Source organism: Dendrobates tinctorius, unplaced genomic scaffold, assembly GCF_039654945.1.
Source record: "Dendrobates tinctorius isolate UK_male_01 unplaced genomic scaffold, ASM3965494v1 ptg000111l, whole genome shotgun sequence".
In the NCBI taxonomy this organism is placed as follows: domain Eukaryota; kingdom Metazoa; phylum Chordata; class Amphibia; order Anura; family Dendrobatidae; genus Dendrobates; species Dendrobates tinctorius.
In genome coordinates, this window is record NW_027361779.1 from 37,492,689 (window position 1) to 37,514,540 (window position 21,852).

At 43.2% G+C, this 21,852-nt stretch overlaps 1 protein-coding gene across 3 annotated transcripts in view; it reads right to left on the minus strand.

Moving 5' to 3' along the window:
• Nucleotides 1-21,852, minus strand: part of DOP1A (DOP1 leucine zipper like protein A) — a 120,468-nt gene that overhangs the window by 44,632 nt on the left and 53,984 nt on the right. For 2 of the 3 annotated variants that reach the window (XM_073589669.1, XM_073589667.1), the window contains exons 13-20: nt 21,393-21,422; nt 17,732-17,965; nt 9,685-10,285; nt 7,951-8,228; nt 7,646-7,798; nt 7,473-7,573; nt 2,627-2,883; nt 57-2,013 (exon numbers count right to left, since the gene is read on the minus strand). In XM_073589669.1, the coding sequence (XP_073445770.1) occupies nt 57-2,013; nt 2,627-2,883; nt 7,473-7,573; nt 7,646-7,798; nt 7,951-8,228; nt 9,685-10,285; nt 17,732-17,965; nt 21,393-21,422 (3,611 nt within the window). The remainder of the gene's footprint in view (nt 1-56; nt 2,014-2,626; nt 2,884-7,472; nt 7,574-7,645; nt 7,799-7,950; nt 8,229-9,684; nt 10,286-17,731; nt 17,966-21,392; nt 21,423-21,852) is intronic. The other variant, XM_073589670.1, reaches the window with a different exon arrangement.

Here is a 21,852-nt window from a genome sequence, read left to right on the forward strand (position 1 = left end):
AACTCTTGTAGCTTTCAGTAACATTAAAGCTAAATTGGCATCTTTTGCACACCTACCTGTTGTCGGACAATCCCGCCTCATACTTGTATTGCTGTATTAAGTTATCAAGGTTCCTACAAAGCTGTAATGTGACTGACACCACTACTCTCTGTAACACCTTTCCTGTGTATGGCAAAGTGGAAGTGATGAGTCCAATCCACTGAGGGTGCATTTTACATGCATAGTGCTGGTGTAAGGCCCTAATCACAGCACAGAGGAACATTCCCTGGCACGTGATCGGCTGCGAGTGCATATATTGTAAGGAGGTCATTGGCTGTTGAGGGTTTATGTGTTCCAGATCAGTTATTACAAAATCAAAGACGGCCTCGTTGTCTTCAGGAACCGTCAACACCCGATGTTCTAAGATGATAAGACCTTGAAGGACCTTTAATAATTGGGACTGTAGTGTACTGCCATTGTCAAACTCGTCTTCAGAAAAATTTATGAGACTGCCCTCAGAAAAGCCTTCTTCAATGGCCATTATGTTCTTCTCTGCCATGCGCTCGCTGTGCCACTTCTGAGCGCTGAAAATGGAAGATAGGAGGCAGTGGAGGATCACTTTCTGCACCTTGCATTTAGACAACATATCAGAGATAAAACTGGCAAAGCCCTTCGCGGAGCTCTCGATGACCTTTGCCAACTCCGTAAACAGCAGGGTCAAGATTTCTACACTCATCATCTGCATGTTCCGGTTGCCCATGAGATCTTGCTGTGAAACTTTCACATGTGTAGGGTAATGGCTTCTCATGAAATACAAACATAACGAAATTAGAATCTCTATATACATGGAGCTACGAAAACTGTGATTGGAGTCGAGGGGAATGCTGCTATAAAAGTCTTTCCCCATCACAGAAATCCGATGCCTTGCTAAAAGGTTCTGCAGCAAGGATAGCTGAGGAGTGTACGCGTTGTTCACGCTGGTGGTGGATATAGCGTTCACAAACACCGTTGGGCAGGTCTTTAATATGGCTTTTATAGCAGATAATGCATATAATGTCCTTGAGGAGTCATATAACTGGAGGTACAAGAGCACATGCTGGTAAAGAGGGTGGATGTTGAAATGAGGGGATTTACAGATGCCAGGAGATCCCACATCACTTTCAATTTCAGAAATTTCACCTTCTCCACAACTGTACCAGTTCTCCAAATCTAATCCATCACTGAAAAAAACATTTGTCTGCTTCGACTTCTCATTTTGTGCTTTTTTCTTGTCCTCATCTTTCCTTCTGGCCATTTTGACTTTTGGTTTTGTCCCTGTTGCTTTATTGCCCCCTTCCTTACCATTTTGATCTCTTTCAGGCGCTTTCCCTTTAAAATTAAATTGAATGCTACTGTAACTCCATTTTCTGTGATGTCCCCCCATCATGTTGGAATTGAACTCCACAGGTAACTGCTGATCCATAATTGAAGGAGAGGATAGGTTTCTGGTTATGGCATTTGCTAAGCTTTCAATGCCACCTTCTGCAGACACGGACAGAAAGTTAGATGGGTCTCTGGCTGAGAAGTGATTGTCGTTCTCTTGAGGAGCTTCTTCTTCTTTCCCGGGAGATTCTGGTACTACAGCACTGCATGGATTTAGTCCGTCAATTGTCTCTATCTGATCCGCATCTGAGAAATTTGCTTCAGGTTCTTCACCAACACTTCTAAGAACATTGCAGATCAAGTCAGTGATAACTTGCTGAACGATCTCCTCCACAGAGTCCTCCCTAGAGCTATCCTGAGCAGTCAAACTCTCAGCATCCACCTCGTCCCCCACTGAAGACTGTGAACACCCAGAATCCGAGCTCTGCAGGATTTCTATCTGCTGGTCTGGAAGCTCAAAGTCCGATATGCCCATTGGGATAGTCTCACTGCTTGTACTCAGGAGGGAAAGCCGGTCACTCAAAGGGTTCACCGTCAGGCTAAAGTTCTCCATCTCGTCCATCAGAACCTGCTTAGACGTTATCCCAGAACATAGACGAGAGCTGGGAAAAGCTGGAAGAGAAAATATTTAGGCTTAGTATTACAATATCAGCACACATAGTAATAACAATTATTATTATTGGGACTTATATTCCTGCTGCTTTCCTATAATTATTATTTTTTTTAAATCGGCTATACGGTTTCAGGTATGTAGACTTTTTAATTTAGTGTAAGTTTTTATTGTCTGTACTGAGAGGGCGTGGCAAGTGATAAAATATGGAGCGTAGTCAAAAGACATGCCCCCAGAGACCATGGTGAGGCACGCCCCCGCGGTACCGACCATAAAAACTACCACTAAATAAAAAGGCCCATATCTAGTTTACAGTTTGGCAGACTTAAAAAAAATAAAATAAAAACAAAAAAATAATACATTATATATACACACATATATACACACACACACACACACACACACACACACACCCATACACATACGCATACATAGACATATTAAGTAGAGCAGTGGAATTAAAATAAGAGTAAAAACTGGCCACTTTTGACTGTGTAACAGGACCCTTTTAATGTAGCAAACTGATAGAATATCAACAGGGAAAATTATTGTAGATAGCAGTAGATAAGCATTTCTCAGATTTAACACATATCATGCCTAGCACGGTATATTCACCATCATTATTGTTAGATGCCTTGTCAAAAACTTTCCGGCTTTCTTCCAAGTGTTGAGCAGATTTACTCCAGTGTCTCTCGGCCTGGACTCGTTGCACCGATACACGTTGAGTTTTAGGGTGAAGGAGAAGAAGAAGAAGAGGTTCAAGGACTCTAGCGATATCATGCCTCTGCAGTACCTGATGCAACCAGGCCTGGCCCACAGAAGATGTGCATCCATCTAGGCTATTCAGACTGTCCAGCATAATGAACAAGGACCTGTAGATGAGAAGCAGTAATTAGTAATGCACCACAAGCACGGCTGGAGAGCGACATGATGGGGGAGACAAATGGTCGGGATTGGTAAGAATACAGTTGAATGACCATGTACAAATCATCCGTAAATTACTACATTCCTGATCACTATTTTTTCACTGTGATGTCTTTTGGCATTGCTACATTAATGCTCCTGCAACGGATCAGATGAAAATTAGGTCTTGGTAAGGGACCCTGGAGAGACGACAGAAGCAGTGTATCACTGCCATAGTCTGCACAGGGCTAAACGAGCACTACATAGAGAAAGGAAGCATCGATAATGCCGGCATTTCTGTTGGTCACAGGAATAACATGATCAGTGGGTGTCTGCAAATCAGCTAAGTCTTAGCATACCCACATAAGCTCTGCCAGGGACTTGTTGTACAGCAGGGGGATGCTTTTCCTAGGACTGAGACTCAAGTTAGGCTAGGTTCACATAATTACAGTGCTCTCTGAGGGTACTAAGTCGGGGATTGAAAAAGACGCGTACTTCCAGGTCAGAGGCCAGACAGCATCCACAGTGACTTCACTGGCTTCATTCAAGAGAATGGCTCCGTCAGGTCTCTGTCGGAATACGGATTCTCGGGGATTTAGACAGAAACTGTGCCATATTGCTCATCGGAGAACACTAAGCGTAAACCCATCCTTACAATGAAAAACGAGCACTAATAACAAAATCAAATGTAATGCCCTCCAGAGGGAATTCTACAGCTCTGGGGATATATTATGTAACAATACATGTCAATATAAAATATAAGAAAATAAAGTGCAATAAAAGACACTCCCCACCAAAGAAAAAAATGATGAAAAAATGACTTTAATTTAGCATAAAAACTAATTTTACTGCATATACACTACAAGCCAAATCTCCCCTACCCAAACTATACACATTAGAAATCCACAAGACCATAGCACATTGAAGAAGGAACCCCTCGACACGCGGCAGGTACTGGCTATATTACATAGCCGGCGTCTGTCTCTAACAAACAGGCTGGAGATGAGAGCTGTTGACCATTTAAACGCTGCTGCCAATCTCTAACAGCAGCATTTAAATGGTATATGTGCCACTGCTCATGATTACCGGTTTCCATTGGTGCCCTGTGACTCCACCACAGGGAGCTAATGGGTTAACTATGGCAGCTGGGGGTCTGCTGAAGTCCCCCGTCTCCACCATTTTAGTGCTCCTCTGAAGCTCAGCTATATACTGAGCGCTAAAGGAAACAGATTTACACTATATACTGCAATACTATGTAGTATAAGGGATCAGACAATTGTAGATCCAAGTCCTCTCAGTGGATTAAAAAAAAGTAAAAAAAAGTTGTTTTTTTTCTTTTTTTAAAATGCCTTTGTGAGAAAAAAAATTAAAATGCCAGAAATGCATTTTTTTGGTCACCACTTGTCCTTAAAAAATGCAAAAAAATAAAAAATCAAAGCGTTGAGTTTCAGTAGATTTGGTCAGGAATAATGGTGCCCTCAATGCGAAGAAATACAGGCAGCGTACTGATACTTATACACTCATATCACACCATCAGGGAGGAGTCTGATTGACCCCAGATTTATTCTGCAGCAAGACAATGACCCCAAAACATAAAGCAAATATTATTAAAGAAGCACTCCCATCAATGTTTCTATCCCCTTAATATATTGAAGTCATCACATTATACAGCACTGTGTACTTACAATTGCTCATTTTGTATTTCTACCCAGCTAATTCTTCGCTTTGTTTTATGTAGAAAAAGGAAGTTTCTTGTCCCTGCATTTATCATTCCCCTCTTCAATTCCTGACCCAGCTGATACTCCCGTCCCCCTGCCAGGGACTTTTGCAGTGACTTATGACTCATGCAGTGTAAATTGACCTCCTGTTTCTACATAAAGCTTAGAAGGATTCAGCTAGTCTGTTTTTAATCATGTGATGTCACAGGCCTAATGGAAAAGAGAATAATTAGCTGGGTAGAAGGGTAAATGAGCAATTGTACGTACCCAGTGCTCTATAATATGATGATCGCAATATATTAAGAGAATAAAACCTGATTGGAGTGTGTCTTTAATAACTATTTACAGCATAAAGAGCAAAGAATCCTTGAAGTAATGCTATGGGCCTCAGAGAGCCCTGATCTAACCATAAATGAGTCAGTCTGAGATTACATGAAGAGTCAGAAGGATTTGCACAAGCCTACATCCACAGAAAAATGTGTGGGTAATTTTCCAATGCCTTAGGAACAACCTCTCTGCCAAGATCCTACAAAAACTGTAGATTTATGGTTTAAGCTCTAGTGACCTCCATGCCCAAGAGAGTCAAGGCAGTGCTTGAAAATAATGGTGGCCACACAAAATATTGACACTTTGGGCACAATTTGGCAATTTTCACTTAGGGGTGTACTCACTTTTGCAGACAGCGGTCTAGACATTAATGGCTGTGCGTTGAGCTATTTAGAGGGCACACCAAATTTACACTGTTATACAAGCTATACACTGACTACTGTACATTGTATCAAAGTGTCATATCTTCAGTGTTGTCCCATGAAAAGACATAATAAAATGTTTACAAAAATGTGAGGGGTGTACTCACTTTTGTGAGATACACATTCATACATACACACACATTGAAATTGTAACACCAAGAGGGAAATGTCGTGGAATTAAGTCCTAGGATTGCTAAATATACTAATGATATGCAAAATATAAAAAAAATGGAAATACAGTTCATTAATATCTCAATTTACTCAGTACTGAGTATAAAAGTCATATGCAGAAATAAATGCACTTACACAACTTGGCATGCCATCACTGAGGTTATCAAAGGTTGTCAATTTCTGATCAGGGATTGTTGTGTTGCAAAATGGCTCATAGGACACTTTGGAGAAAAGGCTGCACCACTAGTTCCACAATCCAATTAACGTAACGCTCAGCTGTTAGTGTAGTGAGAATGAAGACTAGAAGGAGTCTGGCTACCAAATATATTACGCCACACAATACCATAATCTTGGGAGTAAGAGTGAGGCTACATTCCCTTGTCAAGAGCTCTCCGTGGCATTGCCCACATGGTCTCATAACACTTGGTGATTCATTCTGTACTTAAACGTCACATAATAAGCCTAAAGGCCCCGTCACACACAGCGAGATCGCTGATTTTGTGATGCATCAGCGATCTCGCTGTGTGTGACACCTATCTGCAACCGGCCCCCCTGCCGGATATCGCTGATCGTGCAGGAATGTCCTGGGCCGTTTTTTGATCAGTGGTCTCCCGCTGGCCGGCAGGCATCGCTGCGTGTGGCAGCAGGAGAGCAACGATCAGCGAGCTCCCAGGCCTGAAAGCAGACGCTGGGAGCTGGTATCCAAGGTAAATATCGGGTAACTAAGCGCGCACGTCGCTTAGTTACCCGCTGTGTACCTTGGATACCTGCGTGCTCGCACTGGGAGCTGGTATCCAAGGTAGACAGCGGGTAACTAAGTGACAAGCGCGCGCTTAGTTACCCGATATTTACCTTGGATACCAGCGTCCAACGCGAGCACGCAGGTATCCAAGGTACACAGCGGGTAACTAAGCAACGCGCTCGCTTAGTTACCCAATATTTACCTTGGATATCAGCTTCCTCGCTGGTCCTGATCGCTGGTGAAATTTTCCTGTTTCGCAGCTCACCAGCGATCATATAGCGAGGCACCAGCGATCCTGACAAGGTTATATCGTTGTCGGGATCGCTGGTGCATTGCTATGTGTGACGGGGCCTTAAGGCGTCAAACGGTGTCTACACAAACCATCAGAAGGCTAAAAGTCAGACATCCAGTTACAGTTGTTTCGTTGACCTCATACCACCGTTCTTAAAGGTAATCATCATGCAGAGCAAGAGGGCAATAAAAGGCGAGAATGGGGGTCTATGCTCTTCAGAGATATGTCCCGCTTTTGTCATAGACACAATGACAGGTATAGATTGATCTGGAGACTACATGAGCAAAGCTATAACGAGGCCTTCACAAGGAAATGTAATATTTTCCCAGTAGTAATTACTCAAAAAGACAAAGGAAGGCTGAAAGTTGCTTGTGTTATTGTGATCAGCCTGCATGGCCTAAATGTGCTACCATGGCCTAAAGTGTCTCCGGCTTGCCTCCCATGAAAAACTCTTGGGACATCATTGATCAGCAATTACAAAAGGTAGCTGCCAGAAGCAGATATTGTTGATTCAAGCACCCAATGGCATTCAGCGTGGCAGAACTTTCTTCAGACAACTATTGTACTACTGTGGCCTTGCAGCGCTGGGCTCCTGGGTTTGAAAGCCACAAAGGACAACATCTGCATGGAGTTTGTATGTTCTCCCCATGTTTGCGTGGGTTTCCTCCCACATTCCAAAGATATACTGATAGGGAATTTAGATTGTGACCTCAAGGAGGAAAGTGATGATGACGGCTGTAACATCCTGTGTGACTAATTGGTGAGGTGACAATGTAATGAATACTAATTCAACAGCCCCCCTACATTATTGTTTGCACCTGGTGTTTAATATCCCCCCTTTTAACATTTGTTCTTTTTAATACTGCATTATTCAATAATAACAAACCTGTCAAAAGTTCGGCCATAGGAGGAGGACTTGTTAATATGAAGGTCTCTGGTCAGGTGCCACAGGACTGCAAATCTACCATGAGCCTCCATTCTAATTTTCTGTGAAAAAAAATGGTTTATTGAAATGTTCAAAAACGTTAGAGTCCACTGTGTTTATCATCACACATGTACCTTGTCCTTGTGCGTCAGCTGCTGGCTGATGACATCTTCACATATACTGGAAGATGGGACCAGGTTGTGGAGCTGATAGAAAAGTTCGACACTTCTCTGATGGTGTTGTGGGGTCCGGTCACCCATCTGTTGCCACAGTGTTACAGCCACATTCTGAAAACAGAATAGAACAGGGCGGTAACAGATACAGTAAAAGCCAAAAAACAAAAACATAGTATAGGAGACTGCAACATCAAATTACATTTATGGTAAGAATATGTAAAATATATATCAATATCCAACAATTCAGAAATGATTGCACCTACCTTAAAGAAATCAGTTTTCTCAGCCATATACCGCAAATTGCCCTCAGTGAGGGGAGGCCGGATAACTACAGACACTCTGCCTTGGTTTGGGCTCAAGGGCTGAGAAGCTTCTAGGCCATTAGCATTTTCTCCTGTTACAACTGCAACTGACTGCGTCAAGCCGACCAGGTCCATAACAAGAGATATGGCAACGCTCTGTACACTGAAGTCAACGGCAGCGCTGCAGGCGTTCATGAGGGTCTGAAGCCACACTGGTGGCTGTACCTTCTCACAATCCACTAAAGACAGAAGTAACGTATATTAATACTGCATAGGCCATTACACACAACAATACAAGATGCAGAAAATTAGGCTACAAGTCACGGCGAGTTACAAACAAATCAATGTCAACTGCATGAAGGAAAGTTATTAAAGAAACAGAAGAGGAGGAAGTTTATTCAATCCCTTCACTTATACTGGGTGGACCATCATCTACCTTACGACTGAACTGCTACTACTGAAGACACCCTTAGGTTGAGTGCAGACGGACTTTTTGGCCCTGCGGATTTTTCCGCGCAGAATAGAAGAAATCCGCAGGTCAAATGACCTGCATTTTCCTGCGGATTTCTTCCATTTTTCATGCGGTTTTCATGCGGTTTTCCCCCTGCGGATTTGGTGACGGGGAGATGGAAAACCGCACAAAAGTAGTAACATGCTGCGGATTTTGTACCACGGAAAAATCCGCAGCGTCTGCACAGCGGTTTTTTTTTTTACATTGATTTTAAGGCTACTGTACATCACAATGCGGATATGCAACGTTTCTGTGCGGTAAAATCTGCTGCGGAACCGCAGCAAATCTGCATCGTGTGCACACAGCCTTAACCTTAAAAGAGCCCTTCCCACTCCATATAGAATACAACACGTAGACAAGCACAAAACCCTTAAAGAGGTTGTCCGGGACTTTAACAATGATGGATAATTTGAATTTAATATATGGTATATAATATATCCAAGAGTGGATTACTCTTGGAAAACAGGTCTGATTTTTTTCACCTCCAAAAGACTTATAACTATTAAGACATAACTATTGATTTTGACACCAATTGTGGCCAACTCCACCAACTTTTCCAAAATTAGCTGGTGGAGTTCAGACAGGAAGGGGGGGTGGCCAAGCACTTTCCACCAAATGTATCATACTTTACACCACAAAAGTGGCGCAATGTACGACAATGTACGCCATAAATTTCTTGCATTGGTGCAAAGCAGCTGAAAGATGTGCCTGTATCTCTTAAAAGGGACGTTTCACCAGCTGTAGCATTTTAAACTGGCCACATAATGGAATAGTGGCTGCACACCTGAGCAAACCATTATTTTTTTTAATTTCTCATCTTTGTTGTGCAGATATAAGCTTGTAAAATTTAGATTGTAATTCCTCCTTCAACTCTCCTATCATAAATCGGTTTCTGGGGGCGTGTACTTTTTCACCTGAAGGGCATTGACCAATCATAAGTAGGTGTCATACAGGTGGAAATAAAAAAAAAAGATCATGTCCCCAGAAAATGTTAGACTTGGCGTTCTCTGTGCGAGACATAAAATAGGGGAGGGAAATAGAGCAGAGCACAATTTGTCTGGGTGCTTTTAATTATACAATTCCTTTACATTTTCACAAAAGTGCCTAATTGGCAGATACACTTTGCATTGAATTTTTTATATCGCAGGTTGCAGTTATGTAGATCTAAGACTGTTTACACTTACCCCCATCTCCTTTATCTGAATGAATGTCTATGGTGTGGCTGCCTTCTGCAATATACACAGGAAAGCTGGAACACTCAAGGAATAGCTGGCAAGCAGCAATGAAGGCTGAACGGTATTCTTTTGGAGAAATCGGTTTGTTTATTTTCTTTTCGTCAGTGTTTTCTGTGCCCTCCCATTTAGCGCTATCTGCTTGACCTCCTGATTGCTGTTCTAATGTGAGTGTTTTAGGCGCCACATTCTTCGGAAGAACGTACAGAGTAATAAGTCTTGTGAGGAATTGCTGGAAATAGTCCAAGCAGCACTGCATCGCTGTTTTTTGTGCCGCATTTATACTGCGTGTTGTAGTTCCCTTTGGGCTTTTACAAGGGTGTACAATCGTCTCTTCAGAGCCTACAGTGGAGGCAGTTTCAGTTTCTGATGAAGTACTTCCCAAGGGCAGACCAGCTGCACTTTGCCCATCATTCAGAGCTCGGTCAATATCATCCACTTTGTCTTCCTGGTATTGTACAAATTCTGTAAATCCACTTTCTGAAGATTGGCTGCTTGGCGGGTTTTCTCCATCTTCAAACACATCACCTGGAATTTCAGAACCCGGGGACAACTAGGAAATAAATGAATGATTGTGTGAAACTAAATATATAAAAAAAAAAATAGAATTAAAGAATCCATCAGTAAGACCATCCCCTCCTAAGCCATCTATATGGGCATGTAGGTTATTGAAGGTTGAATAAAATTATACCGTGATATTTGCAATCAGAGGTCTAAAGCCCCCGTCACACTAAGCGAGATCGCTAGCCAGATCGCTGCTGAGTCACAAGATTTGTGACGCAACAGTGATCTCGCCAGCGATCTTGCTGTGTGTGACACGTATCAGCGACCGCCCCCCCCGCCGGGTATCGCTGATCGTGCTCTAATGTCCTGGGCCATTTTTTGATCGATGGTCTCCCGCTGGCCAGCACGCGTCGCTGCGTGTGGCAGCGGGAGACCATCTATCAGCGAGCTCCCAGCGCTGTAAGCAGAGGCTGGGAGTTGGTATCCAAGGTAAACAGCGGGTAACTAAGCGACGTGCACGCTTGTTACCCGCGTCGTCGCTGGTCCAATCTGCCTGTTTGACAGCTCACCAGCGATCATGTAGCGACACACCAGCGATCCTGAACAGGTCAAATCGTTGTCGGGATCGCTGGTGTGTCTCTGTGTAACGGGACCCTTATTCCAGACTATGGGCGGAATCTCCCTGAGAATCTGCCTCCAGAGCTTATTTTACATGAAAGGGGGGAGTTACCGATGAGAGATATGTAGATCAGGAGAGCAGATTGTCAGTCATTACATGTCTCAGATTGGTGACGCCCACTATTATTTATTATGCTTTGATTAATAGTACCATCTTATTTCGTAGCACTTAACAAACATCATTGGCGCCATACCCTTTGAGGCTCACAATCTAAATTCCCTATCAGTAGGTCTTTGGAGTGTGGAAGGAAACCCACGCAAACACAGGGAGAACATACAAACTCCTTGCATAGGTTGTCTTTGGTGGGATTTGAACCCAACACTAAAGCCCCCGTCACACACAGCGATCTCGCTAGCGAGATCGCTGCTGAGTCACAAGTTTTGTGATGCAACAGCGATCTCACCAGCGAGATCGCTCACCAGCGATCAGGTAGCGACACACCAGCGATCCTGACAAGTTCATATCGTTGTCGGGATCGCTGTGAGTCGCTATGTGTGACAGGGCCCTAAAGACCCCGTCACACACAGCAATCTCGCTAGCAAGATCGCTGCTGAGTCACAAGTTTTGTGACGCAACAGCGATCTCACCAGCGAGATCACTGTGTGTGACAGCGATCAGCGACCGGCCCCCCTGCCGGGTATCGCTGATCGTCCTGGAATGGCCAGGACATTTTTTTGATCGCTGGTCTCCCGCTGGCCAGCATGCATCGCTGCGTGTGGCAGACGGGAGACCAGCGATCAGCAAGCTGGAGCTAGTAACCAAGGTAAACATCGGGTTTCTAAGCGCCGAGCGGCACTTAGAAACCCGATGTGTACCTTAGGTACCAGCGCGCTGGTGCAGGGAGCTGGTAACCAAGGTACACATCGGGTTTCTAAGAGCCGCGCGCCGCTTAGAAACCCGATGTGTACCTTGGTTACCAGCGCGCTGGTAACTAAGGTACACAGTGGGTAACTAAGCGACGTGCGTCGCTTGTTACCCGCTTGTCCCTGTCCTGATCGCTGGTGAAGCTGCCTGTTTGACAGCTCACCAGCGATCATGTAGCGACACACCAGCGATCCTGACAAGTTCATATCGTTGTCGAGATCGCTGGTGAGTCGCTATGTGTGACGGGGGCCCTAAAAGGCTACAGTTCTAAGCACCAAGCCGTACACTTTCATTTAGTATAATTTCTGGAGGCAAATTCTCAGGGAGATCTATGTCTGGCCCATAGATCTTAACAGCTTATTTTCATATTAAGAAAAACATGGATATCTCTGGAATAAGACATCAGATACTAGATATCACGGTACCATTTTATGCATCTTTGACTTACATGCACATATAGGTGGCTTGGGGGAGGAGGGGGGTTGATCGTACTCACAGATTTAAAGGGGTTGTCTAGGCTTGCAGGCTTTTGTTCCAATCCTGAACAAACCTGATAACGTGGAACTCCCGGAAGTGTATTTGTATGAACAACACATTCTGTTTGAATTATTCATATAATGTCAATGTGATGAAGAAATCCAATCTGCATCCACCTCAACATCTAAGGTGGCAGGTGAATTTTCCTTTATATAGTCCACCTCTTGCCAATTCTGCCACCAGGCCCTCTAATCGGCTCTTTTTTAGTTGCCTTCTCCTTGCAGCAGTGTCTAGGTTTTCTTTATTATGGCACCGTCGCTGACAAGCCCCGGTCACTTGGGATGTGGGAGGTAATGCAAGGGCCAAAGAGAATCGACTATAGGAGTTAATCTTGTAACCCACTCTTGGCCCTCAGACGCGAACAAAATTGCAAATCTGAATTTGTAACGAATTAGATTGATTACAGATTTGCTCAGCTATAAAGAAACAAAGCATAGGCAGATTCTGTCACGTGAACCAACTGGTAGTGCAAACCAAACATTCCAAAATTGTGACATCAAGGACTGAGGTCTGCAGTAATGTAGGAAACAAAGCAATTCTTTTTATATTTTTTATGTATAAGTATAGGGACCTTTGGAAAATCACTACAGGTTTTCATCCTTTAGAGAGGATTTAACACCAGGTCAAAAACAGTTTATTTTTATAACCGCTGCTACCTGGAGTATGTAGTTTGTTTTTTTTTAGCCACCACATGTTTCTAGAGATATGGTTTTGTTTCCTTTTTAAATCAGTGCTAGCAGTGTGTAATGTGCACACTATTAGGATTCAATCCCCGCTTGTCGGCTCCAGTGGTTCTCTCCTTAAAATTGAGAGAAGTAGTTAATTCAAGATGGCCCGTGACCGCAACCAAACAAATCGCAAACTTTTTGTCACCTGTTGAACGCTCGAATCAACAAGAAAAGCAGATTCCTAACTGTACATACATTACACACTGCAAACATCCAGCAAGTTGCAGGGCTTGCCAACAATTCCTCATAGGTGTATGGAAGACGTATAAAGCTGAATTCACATGTCCATGTATTGGAATGACCTCGAGTCTCCTGACTATATGTATATGAGTTTGTAATCACAAAAAGTGCCCAATTATCACATAATCCCCAATTAAGGGTAATATACCACCAGAATTCAATATCACCTTATGGTAACCAAGAAAATCTATGCAAAAAATTCTGGTACCACATGTCATGATCCAGGCTGGATCTGACAGTTTAAATGCGCAAATTGAACTTTTTTCCTTTTGCTTGGTGCCAAAGTGGGTTGATTGCCCCCGGTGGCCATTAGAATTATTACACGTGGTGTCGTTCATTCTAAGTTGCCCCGGTGGTGGTGAGTGGTATCGCACCTTAGTTTTAGGGTTAATGTGCACGCAATTACAAATCAGGTGTTAGGCTCTATAAAAGGGAGCCAGGTGGGTTCAATCACTGTTGGTGATATTGATTGTGTGTTAGTCATTCACAAGGAAGCCTGGGTGAATGAAGGAGCTGAACATGAGACCTGCGCAGCCCAGCCAGAGGGGACGAGTGGCAGCTAGGTGGTCTGCAAGAAGGGCTGGCATGGCGTGGTGGAGTCACAGTATATGGTGTTGGCAGGAAGTGCTTGCATGGCTTGGTGGAGTGATGACTATGGAGAGCGCTGCACTCAGCATGCGGGACTTGGTTGCTGAGAGCTGGACTCAAGCATGCTTGACTTTTTGGGCAGGAGCTGAACTCATCTTTGGGACTCTGTTACTGGACTTCTGCAACTGGTGGTGGACTCTGCTCCAAGGCTGCACTATGGTGAAGGATCCAGTTATGGTGATGGAGGAGAAGATGCACGCAGGTGGTGGGCTTTGTTGCTAGGAGAGTACGCAACAGAGCAAAGCTAAGTGGTGTTTCCCCTGTTTTGTCATCTTTCCTCATGTGTGTTTTAGTGCAGTGGTGGGATTAGTTTCCGCACCGACCAATTCCCTAGTGAGGGTTTAGGTCAGGACGAGCTAGGGTTTTTAGGTTCCTGTTGCGCGCCCGGTGCGGAACCGGCATAGGGAACGTTAGGAGTGCAGGGACACTGGCTCAGGGGAGCTCAGGAGGTCTCCATTTCCCTATCGCAGGGCCCACCATTGTTAATGTTTCCCAGGTTTCCCTTATTATTTAAATTCGCCTTACTGGAGGCGGGGTTTCCAGACTTGTATACACGTGTAATGTCTAAATTCGCCAGTTGGAGGCGGTGTATCCAGCTGCACGTGTTTATTATTTAAATTCACCCCACAGGAGGCGGTGTATCCAGCGTCACTGGTGTCTTATGGGTTCGCCTTGCGGTACTCGCTGCGTCCAGACACACGTGACTGTGACATTACACATATCATGTGGGTGTGCTAAATGTCGCAGACAATTTGCTATGGTGGGATTTCTTATGGACTTTTTTAGTCCCTTATCCATGGTCTGACACCTTTCTTTTGTATTAGTGTGTTTCTTATATCAATAAAGATGTTGCTTTTATAACTTTACACCATTGTGTGGTACCAGACTTTTTTGCATAGATTTTCTTGGTTACCATAAGGTGATATAGATATATATGAGGCAGTTAGTCCAGGTCAGGAGACCAGGAGGTCAGGCTGGATACTGCAGCCTATACATGGTCCGTGAAGAATGGACATGTGAATCCAGTCTAAACTGAAAAAAGAGCCGCAGAAGGTGTAATTAAATAAAATAAATAACAAAAGATGACCTGTTAACACCCCTGCCGCTAAGGAACCCACTCTTGGTTTCCATACTAGCAGAGATTACGTGCATTAATGGTCAGTGACAGTCCATTCCAAAATGGTCATCAAGTACAGACCATGGCTGCCGAAGGCAGTGATTGAAGTTTGGCACAACTCCTTTAATGTATAACACAATATTTTCAGTTTACACTACAATATCATGTACCAACCTTTACTGAAATGTTACCTAGCTATACACAAATTACAAGATACTGTTTTTTTTTATTTTACAAGAAAACCTTTAGTGAAAAGACTGGAAAATGACAAAAAGGCAAACCGCTGGCATTTATCCGATTCCTGGTGCTTAGCTTCAAATGTAAATCTTCGGTCATTTTTAGGAAGGATTTAACCTTCTAATGAAGATTGATTGCCTTATGCATTTACATTGTGGGATACTGTGTTTCCATTTCAGAAAATGAATTAATAGGTGAAATAAAAAACAAAGCAAAAAATAAAACAATAAAAAAAACAAAAATGAAATGTGCTAATTCAGTCCTGAAGATATGAAGATAGCTGTTGCTACATCCAGACCCTGAGCTGATGTTTTAACTGATACCATTTTGGGGTGGTTATGATGTTTTAATTGCCCCTTATTGCATTTTATTACAATGTAGCGACGGATAAGAATCCTGGCGTTTCACTTTACTTTTCTCATTACACCGCTTACTGATCAGGTTAATCTATGTTATATTTTGCTATATCTGACTTTTAGGCTGCGTTCACACGTTGCGGTTTTTTTCGCGTTTTCGCTGCGGTTTTTAATGAGCGATTTTACAACGAAAACGCAAAAAAACAGCATCCCATGCAATCCTATGGGATTCCGCAATGCTGTGCTAATGCTGCAGAGTTTTCCACGGCAGAATCGCATCACGGAAAAATACGCAGCATGCTCATTAGTTTGCGGAATTACGGCGATTACGCCCACATAGGAAGGCATTGTTCTGCTTACTTTCCGCATGTGGCTGTGCACACCATGCGAAAAGTAAGCAGAACATTTGCGGATAGTACCCACTGTCCGTAGGAGGAGACTGTCCTCCGGGCTGTGGGTACCATACCCCTGTAAAAAATAGAATTAAAATAAAAAAAATCGTCATATTCTCACCTTCCTATGTCCCGCGCAGTGTCCCAGGCTTCAGCGATGCTGCCGGCAGGTCCCGTTCCCAGTGATGCATTGCGGCAATGACCTTTGATAACATCGCAGTCTCGCGAGACCGCGACGTCATCAAAGGTCATTGGCGCAATGCATCACTGGGAACGGGACCTGCCGGCAGCCACCATTTTTTATTTTTATTTTTAACATTAGATCTTTTTACTACTGAGGCTGCATAGGCAGCCTCAATAGTAAAAAGTTGGTCACACTCGTCAAACACTGTGTTTGACGAGTGTGACCAACCTGTCAATCAGTTTTCCAAGCGATGCTACAGATCGCTTGGAAAACGCTAGCATTCTGCAAGCTAATTCCGCTTGCAAATCGCTAGTTTTTACGAGAGTTTTTAAAATGCGGTTTTTCCGCGGAATGGAATTCCCACGGTAACTTCTGCGGGAGTTCCGCAACGTGTGCACGTAGCCTTACAAATGCAGCAATCCCAAATATGTGTATTTTTTCATTGCTTTATTTTTAAAAGGCACAAAAGGAGGCGATTTGAACGTAATTTTTTTTTTTTCATATTTTTAAAAACTTTTTTCATTTTTTACTTTGTTAGTCCCCTTAGGAGACTTGAACCTGCAATCATCTGATTGCTTGTGCTACATAAAATCACAGTCTCCTATGAATGCCAGCTAAATCCTGGCTTTCACAGGAGAATCTACACATACACGATGAGTCATGAACTCCAATATTGCTGCAAACATTAAAGACGTAAGGTACTTAGATAGTGTTTTTTTTGTGGTTTTTTTTTAATCAAAGACCATAAAAGCCATCCAACCATGTCAAGGTGTACCTTTTAATATGGATTATAGAACTATTATATGCCCTACATCTCCATGTGCCAAACCAGCCTCATGTGAATGGGAAGTGAAAAGGAGGCGAAGCATGCCATTAAAACCTTGTATGGGGAAGATGGGTGGATAAGGTTGCTGAGCTTAGTATTAATTTAATGCACATGTGCACTCAGTACATGTGTACTTGCATGGTACACCTGGTTTCCTTTTCACACCCATTTACATGAGGCTGGTTTGGCACACGGAGAGGTAGGATATTTAGTGGTAAGGTACCATCCGTATTAAAAGGTACAACTTGACGTGGTTGGATGGCGTTTGCACTCTACCATCCATACTTAGGTACACATTGACATGGTTGGATGGAGTTTGCGCTCTTTGATCAAAAAACACTAGCCAAGTACCTTAACATTTACAGCAATATTGCAGCTCATGTATTCATTAATCCCAGTGTGCTGACGTATCGTGTAGGGATTTTTTTTTTTTTTTTTTTTTTACAGGTGGATAGTCTTGAGCAGACCCCCGGCTGTCATTGCACCCCAGTGGTGTCCTGTGATCACCTCACAGGCGTGTGGAATTATGCACCCCCCTTGCTAGCAAGTGTGAATTGCTGCTCTCGGAGATTAAGGAGTCATTAGCCCCCACACGACTAATGAAAAGTTCCATGGGAAAAGGGATTCGATCTAGCTAAAACCAGCATTACAAACAATACATTTGATATAAGCTAGCACCAGTCTTACCTTTCGATCCTCCTTTTCTTTACCCGAGTGATTTTGGCCACTGGAAAGCTGGAAGGAACCTTCGGCGCCTGAAGACAAAAGTGGAGGTTGTACTTTGCTGAGAATCTTCGAGCAGAGTCTTAGAGAATCAGTCAATTCCTTGAAGTCCAGGGCTTGGAGGTGGCTGGTCAGGGCAGATATCATTCGGAGGAGCAGCTGAGGGAGGTGTTCAGTCTGTATCTCTATGTAAGTCTCCTATGATGAAAGGGAAAAAGATGGGGCAATTGGTTACCGACATTTCTAGTAAATGCGGATCACAGTGTTTTCAGGCAACTAAAAGCATTAAGCCGAAAATAAATATTGACCCTTTAATGAGTCTTGCCACATGACTTAGCATGACGTGTGTGTGTGTGTGTGTGTGTGTGTGTGTGTGTGTGTGTGTGTGTGTGTGTGGGTCTTCAGCCTCATCAGAATTCTGACATTTTTTGGGAAACTATTTGTTGAAGAGGAACTCACTGAACAATGTAGGAAAAACCAGTCTGATCCTCACACATGTTGTCCTAGTGCATTGCTGCACATGTATTTTTAACTGCTAGAAGTGCCTAGAGCACTCTGATTGCAGGATACAGTATGAACCAAGAAAACGTAAAGCAAATCCTCCATTTATTTTTTAGAAACATAATGGCAAGCGCACAGCCATGTACTTTCACAATGTACACATAATGGAAATCAGAGATTTTGTCACATCCAAAAGCTCAATTTAAAGAAAGCAGCCCTAAAATTTTTTTGTAAATCATGTTGCTTCAGTTTTCTCAGCTATGACTATCCAGAAAATGATCTTTACTTATTCTGAAAATGAGGGTGCTGGGTGTACCCATGTGTGGTAACATGGGGGGAGATCAGTAGGTTCTCTAGTCTGCTGGCCCGAGACCGTATGGACCACGGCTCATCCCACTGAACGCCTGAATTCCTTTTACTGTGGGGGTAATACTGCTCAGACAACACAGAGTGATGGTAAAATACAGTGTGGCAAAACTTTTTTGAACCACAAAACAGACAATAACATATAGAGGAGTCCCAGCAAAATACCCAAGATGGTGCAAATGACAGAGTCTCACCCTTCTGCTGACTTGCCGGGATTAGAGCAGCTGCAACTTTGAGGCTTCCAGGGCCGATTACCCCCACCTGTGGCACGCACAGAGTGAAGGTAACAACACGCTCAGGAAGTAGATAGCCCATTGAGGTACGTGGCCAGGTGATTGGATGGCCACCACCTGGCTTCTCCAAATAGCTCCATGGAGCAAGGTGACCAGTGGGTCGTAATCATGGCTTCCCCAAATGTATTCAGGGGGCTGAGGTGAGCGGAGGGTCCAAATCCTGGCTTCCTCAAACATATCCATGGGTTCAGTGATGGTCAATGGAGCACATCTGTATTCCTCCAGCCTGGGCCGTGGCCACCTAAGCTGACAAAATATCATATCTGTGTCCCTCGTGATGGAGCCATGATGTCCTAGCTGCTGTCCTGTAGAGTGTTTCTGGTTGTGGTTTTGTTAAGAGTCTCTCGTATTCATGGCAGAACTATAGAAATCCTTTATTATACCCACATCTGTGTTTCAGGTCATCATCCACAGGTGATGGGGGAGGTGGGATGAGTTTAACTCATATGGTTTGAATATTTAATCAATTTGCATAGTGTTTCCTCCTCTGTTTTGCAAGTCAACAAGCCACAAGGTCCCACACAACGGTCAATCAAAACATTATCAAACATCGATTGTTCAATGACCCTGCTCCCCTGTCTTGCAAAAATAGCAGACAATAAGCTTTAGGATTTGATAAGAGGCATACAGCAGCCAATCAAAAATCTCAAGAATTTTTAAGACTCATATGACAACAGTCTATGGTTCTTGACCAACTGAAAATAGACTTCTGGATAATTAAGATTGAATGCGGTGTTGTCACACTTTGGTGTGGAAGAGATTAGTGCACCGTTTCACCCCATCTTTCTTTTATTGACTGACAGCACTCACTTGCCCTAGAGTCAGCGCTGCCTGAACTGAAAACGCAGTGGAGCGCAGACACTAACCCTGCAGCACAGGAGTACACTGTGTCAGGGCAGCGGCCAAGGGGATAATGTCTGATTTGGCCGCTTGCTACACTGATCCACATGGTCATTTTCTGGATAATCATAGCTGAGAAAACTAAATGATTTGATTAGTTTAAACTGAGTTTTGGGAAAAGATTTTTAAAAAGTGACATTTTTCTTTCTAAGTATATTCTAGTTCTCAAAAGTATCCCCTAACTTATCAATGTTGAAAAAACCCTCTAATGTGTTGTATAATCAAGAAAGAGAACATGCAGTTTCCATGAAAGATTAGAGAAAAAAAAAAAAAAAAAGACATTTTAGGAAACAAAGCCGTCCTCTAACTGGACGTTCCTTTTAGGTTTTTATGCTTCCAAAATGGATCAAAAAATCAAAAATAACAATGGCCGTGTGAGCATAGCCTAACATGGTGATGAAGTTAGTTAATTAACTTAGTTTTTTTTGATTCGCTAATAGTGGTTTATGGCATGTTTTATACTCTTTATAGTAAACAGAGAACGCATTATAACGTTAGCTTTACTAACTGGCAGAACTTGCAAACTCTGAATAGGCCATTAATTAGATTTGCAGTATCAGAGTTTGTCAACACTTGTAATCGGCAGATTGAAGAGGCCATGGTGATTCAGCGAGTGCCGCCTTCTCTTCACCGTTTACAGGCACAGCAGCGGAGTTTCATTCACTTGAATGGGGAGGTACTGCGGTACCAGCGCAGCTACAACCGGCTGATTGGTGAAGATGTTGGGAGTCCAAAACCCTCAGATTTGATTGATTGAAAACTGTTCCAAGTTTGGAAGATAAAGATGTACACTACTAAACCCTCTGAGGACAGGACAATAAACTGCAATCGCCACATATGTTGTCGCGGCGGTGGTTGGAGCACGGCGCTGCACCTTCGAGGCTACAGAAAATTAGGACCCACTGAGAGGTTCGCTGTGACGTGGCAGCGGGCTTTATACAGTCTGTTCAGAATGTTAAACTTAAGAACCTCATGTTCAGTTTTGTAAATTTTTGCCTAGCAGCATTAGATCAATATATGATTTTTGAACGTGCATTCAGTGTCTTTTTTCTGCAGTTCTAGCATACAATCATCATGCACGTGTATTAGGACACCACTATAAATCTTTAGACAAAAGCACAAGTAAATATGTTCATGTCCGCACAGTAAGGCTACTTTTACATTTACCGCTGTTTTTGCAGCCTGTTATTGCGGACCGGATTGCCGCAATTGTTACGGTCTGCCACAATAATGGACTGCAAAAAAGTTTGCGGATCTCCATTTTTCATTTTTCCAATACTATGGAAATGGTATTGGAAAAAAAAAAACGGCGCTCCGCAAAACCGGAAGTCACAGTGCGCCGTGTCCATATGCCGTGAAAAAGATCGAGCAAGCTCGATGTTTTATCAAGGCCGCAAATACGGCCCTCACGGCCATACGGCACACCGTGGAATTTTTGTGGGCCGATTTTGTGGCCCCATAGAAATCTACTGGGGCCGCAAAATCAGCCCACAAAAAACACGGTAAGTGTAAAAGCAGTCCAAGTAAGGAAGGAAAGGAAAGAAAGACAGGCAGTCATACAGTACCTGACAGATCACTCTCATACTCCTAGTAGGCTTGGGAAAGGAAAGCAAAAGGTTGAAAAGGATGGAAAAAGCAGGTTCAGTAGTTATTAGATGAGCACAGAAAATAACATGGAGTCACGGCATTTTAGAAAAAGGGTTAACAGCAACAGTCCCTGGAGGAAAACACCATGCCATCTGTACTCATGACTGGTGACGGCTTTTGCTGCCAGGCACAGGGTGGGTTTGGCAGACCATCCATAAAGATGAACCCAAAATATAACATTCATAGAGTGCTTTTCTATGGAAACAGAGCAGCAATAAATGACAGTTAACAAATCTGAACCGCTGGTCTGCAGTCTTCATTTTAGAAGGTTTAAATGGGCAATACGGCGGCGACTCATCATTTGCGTTTTATATTGACAATTTTCTTTGTCTTGTAGTATCAATTGTCAATTTGTAGACCAAATTTTTCAGAATGGCA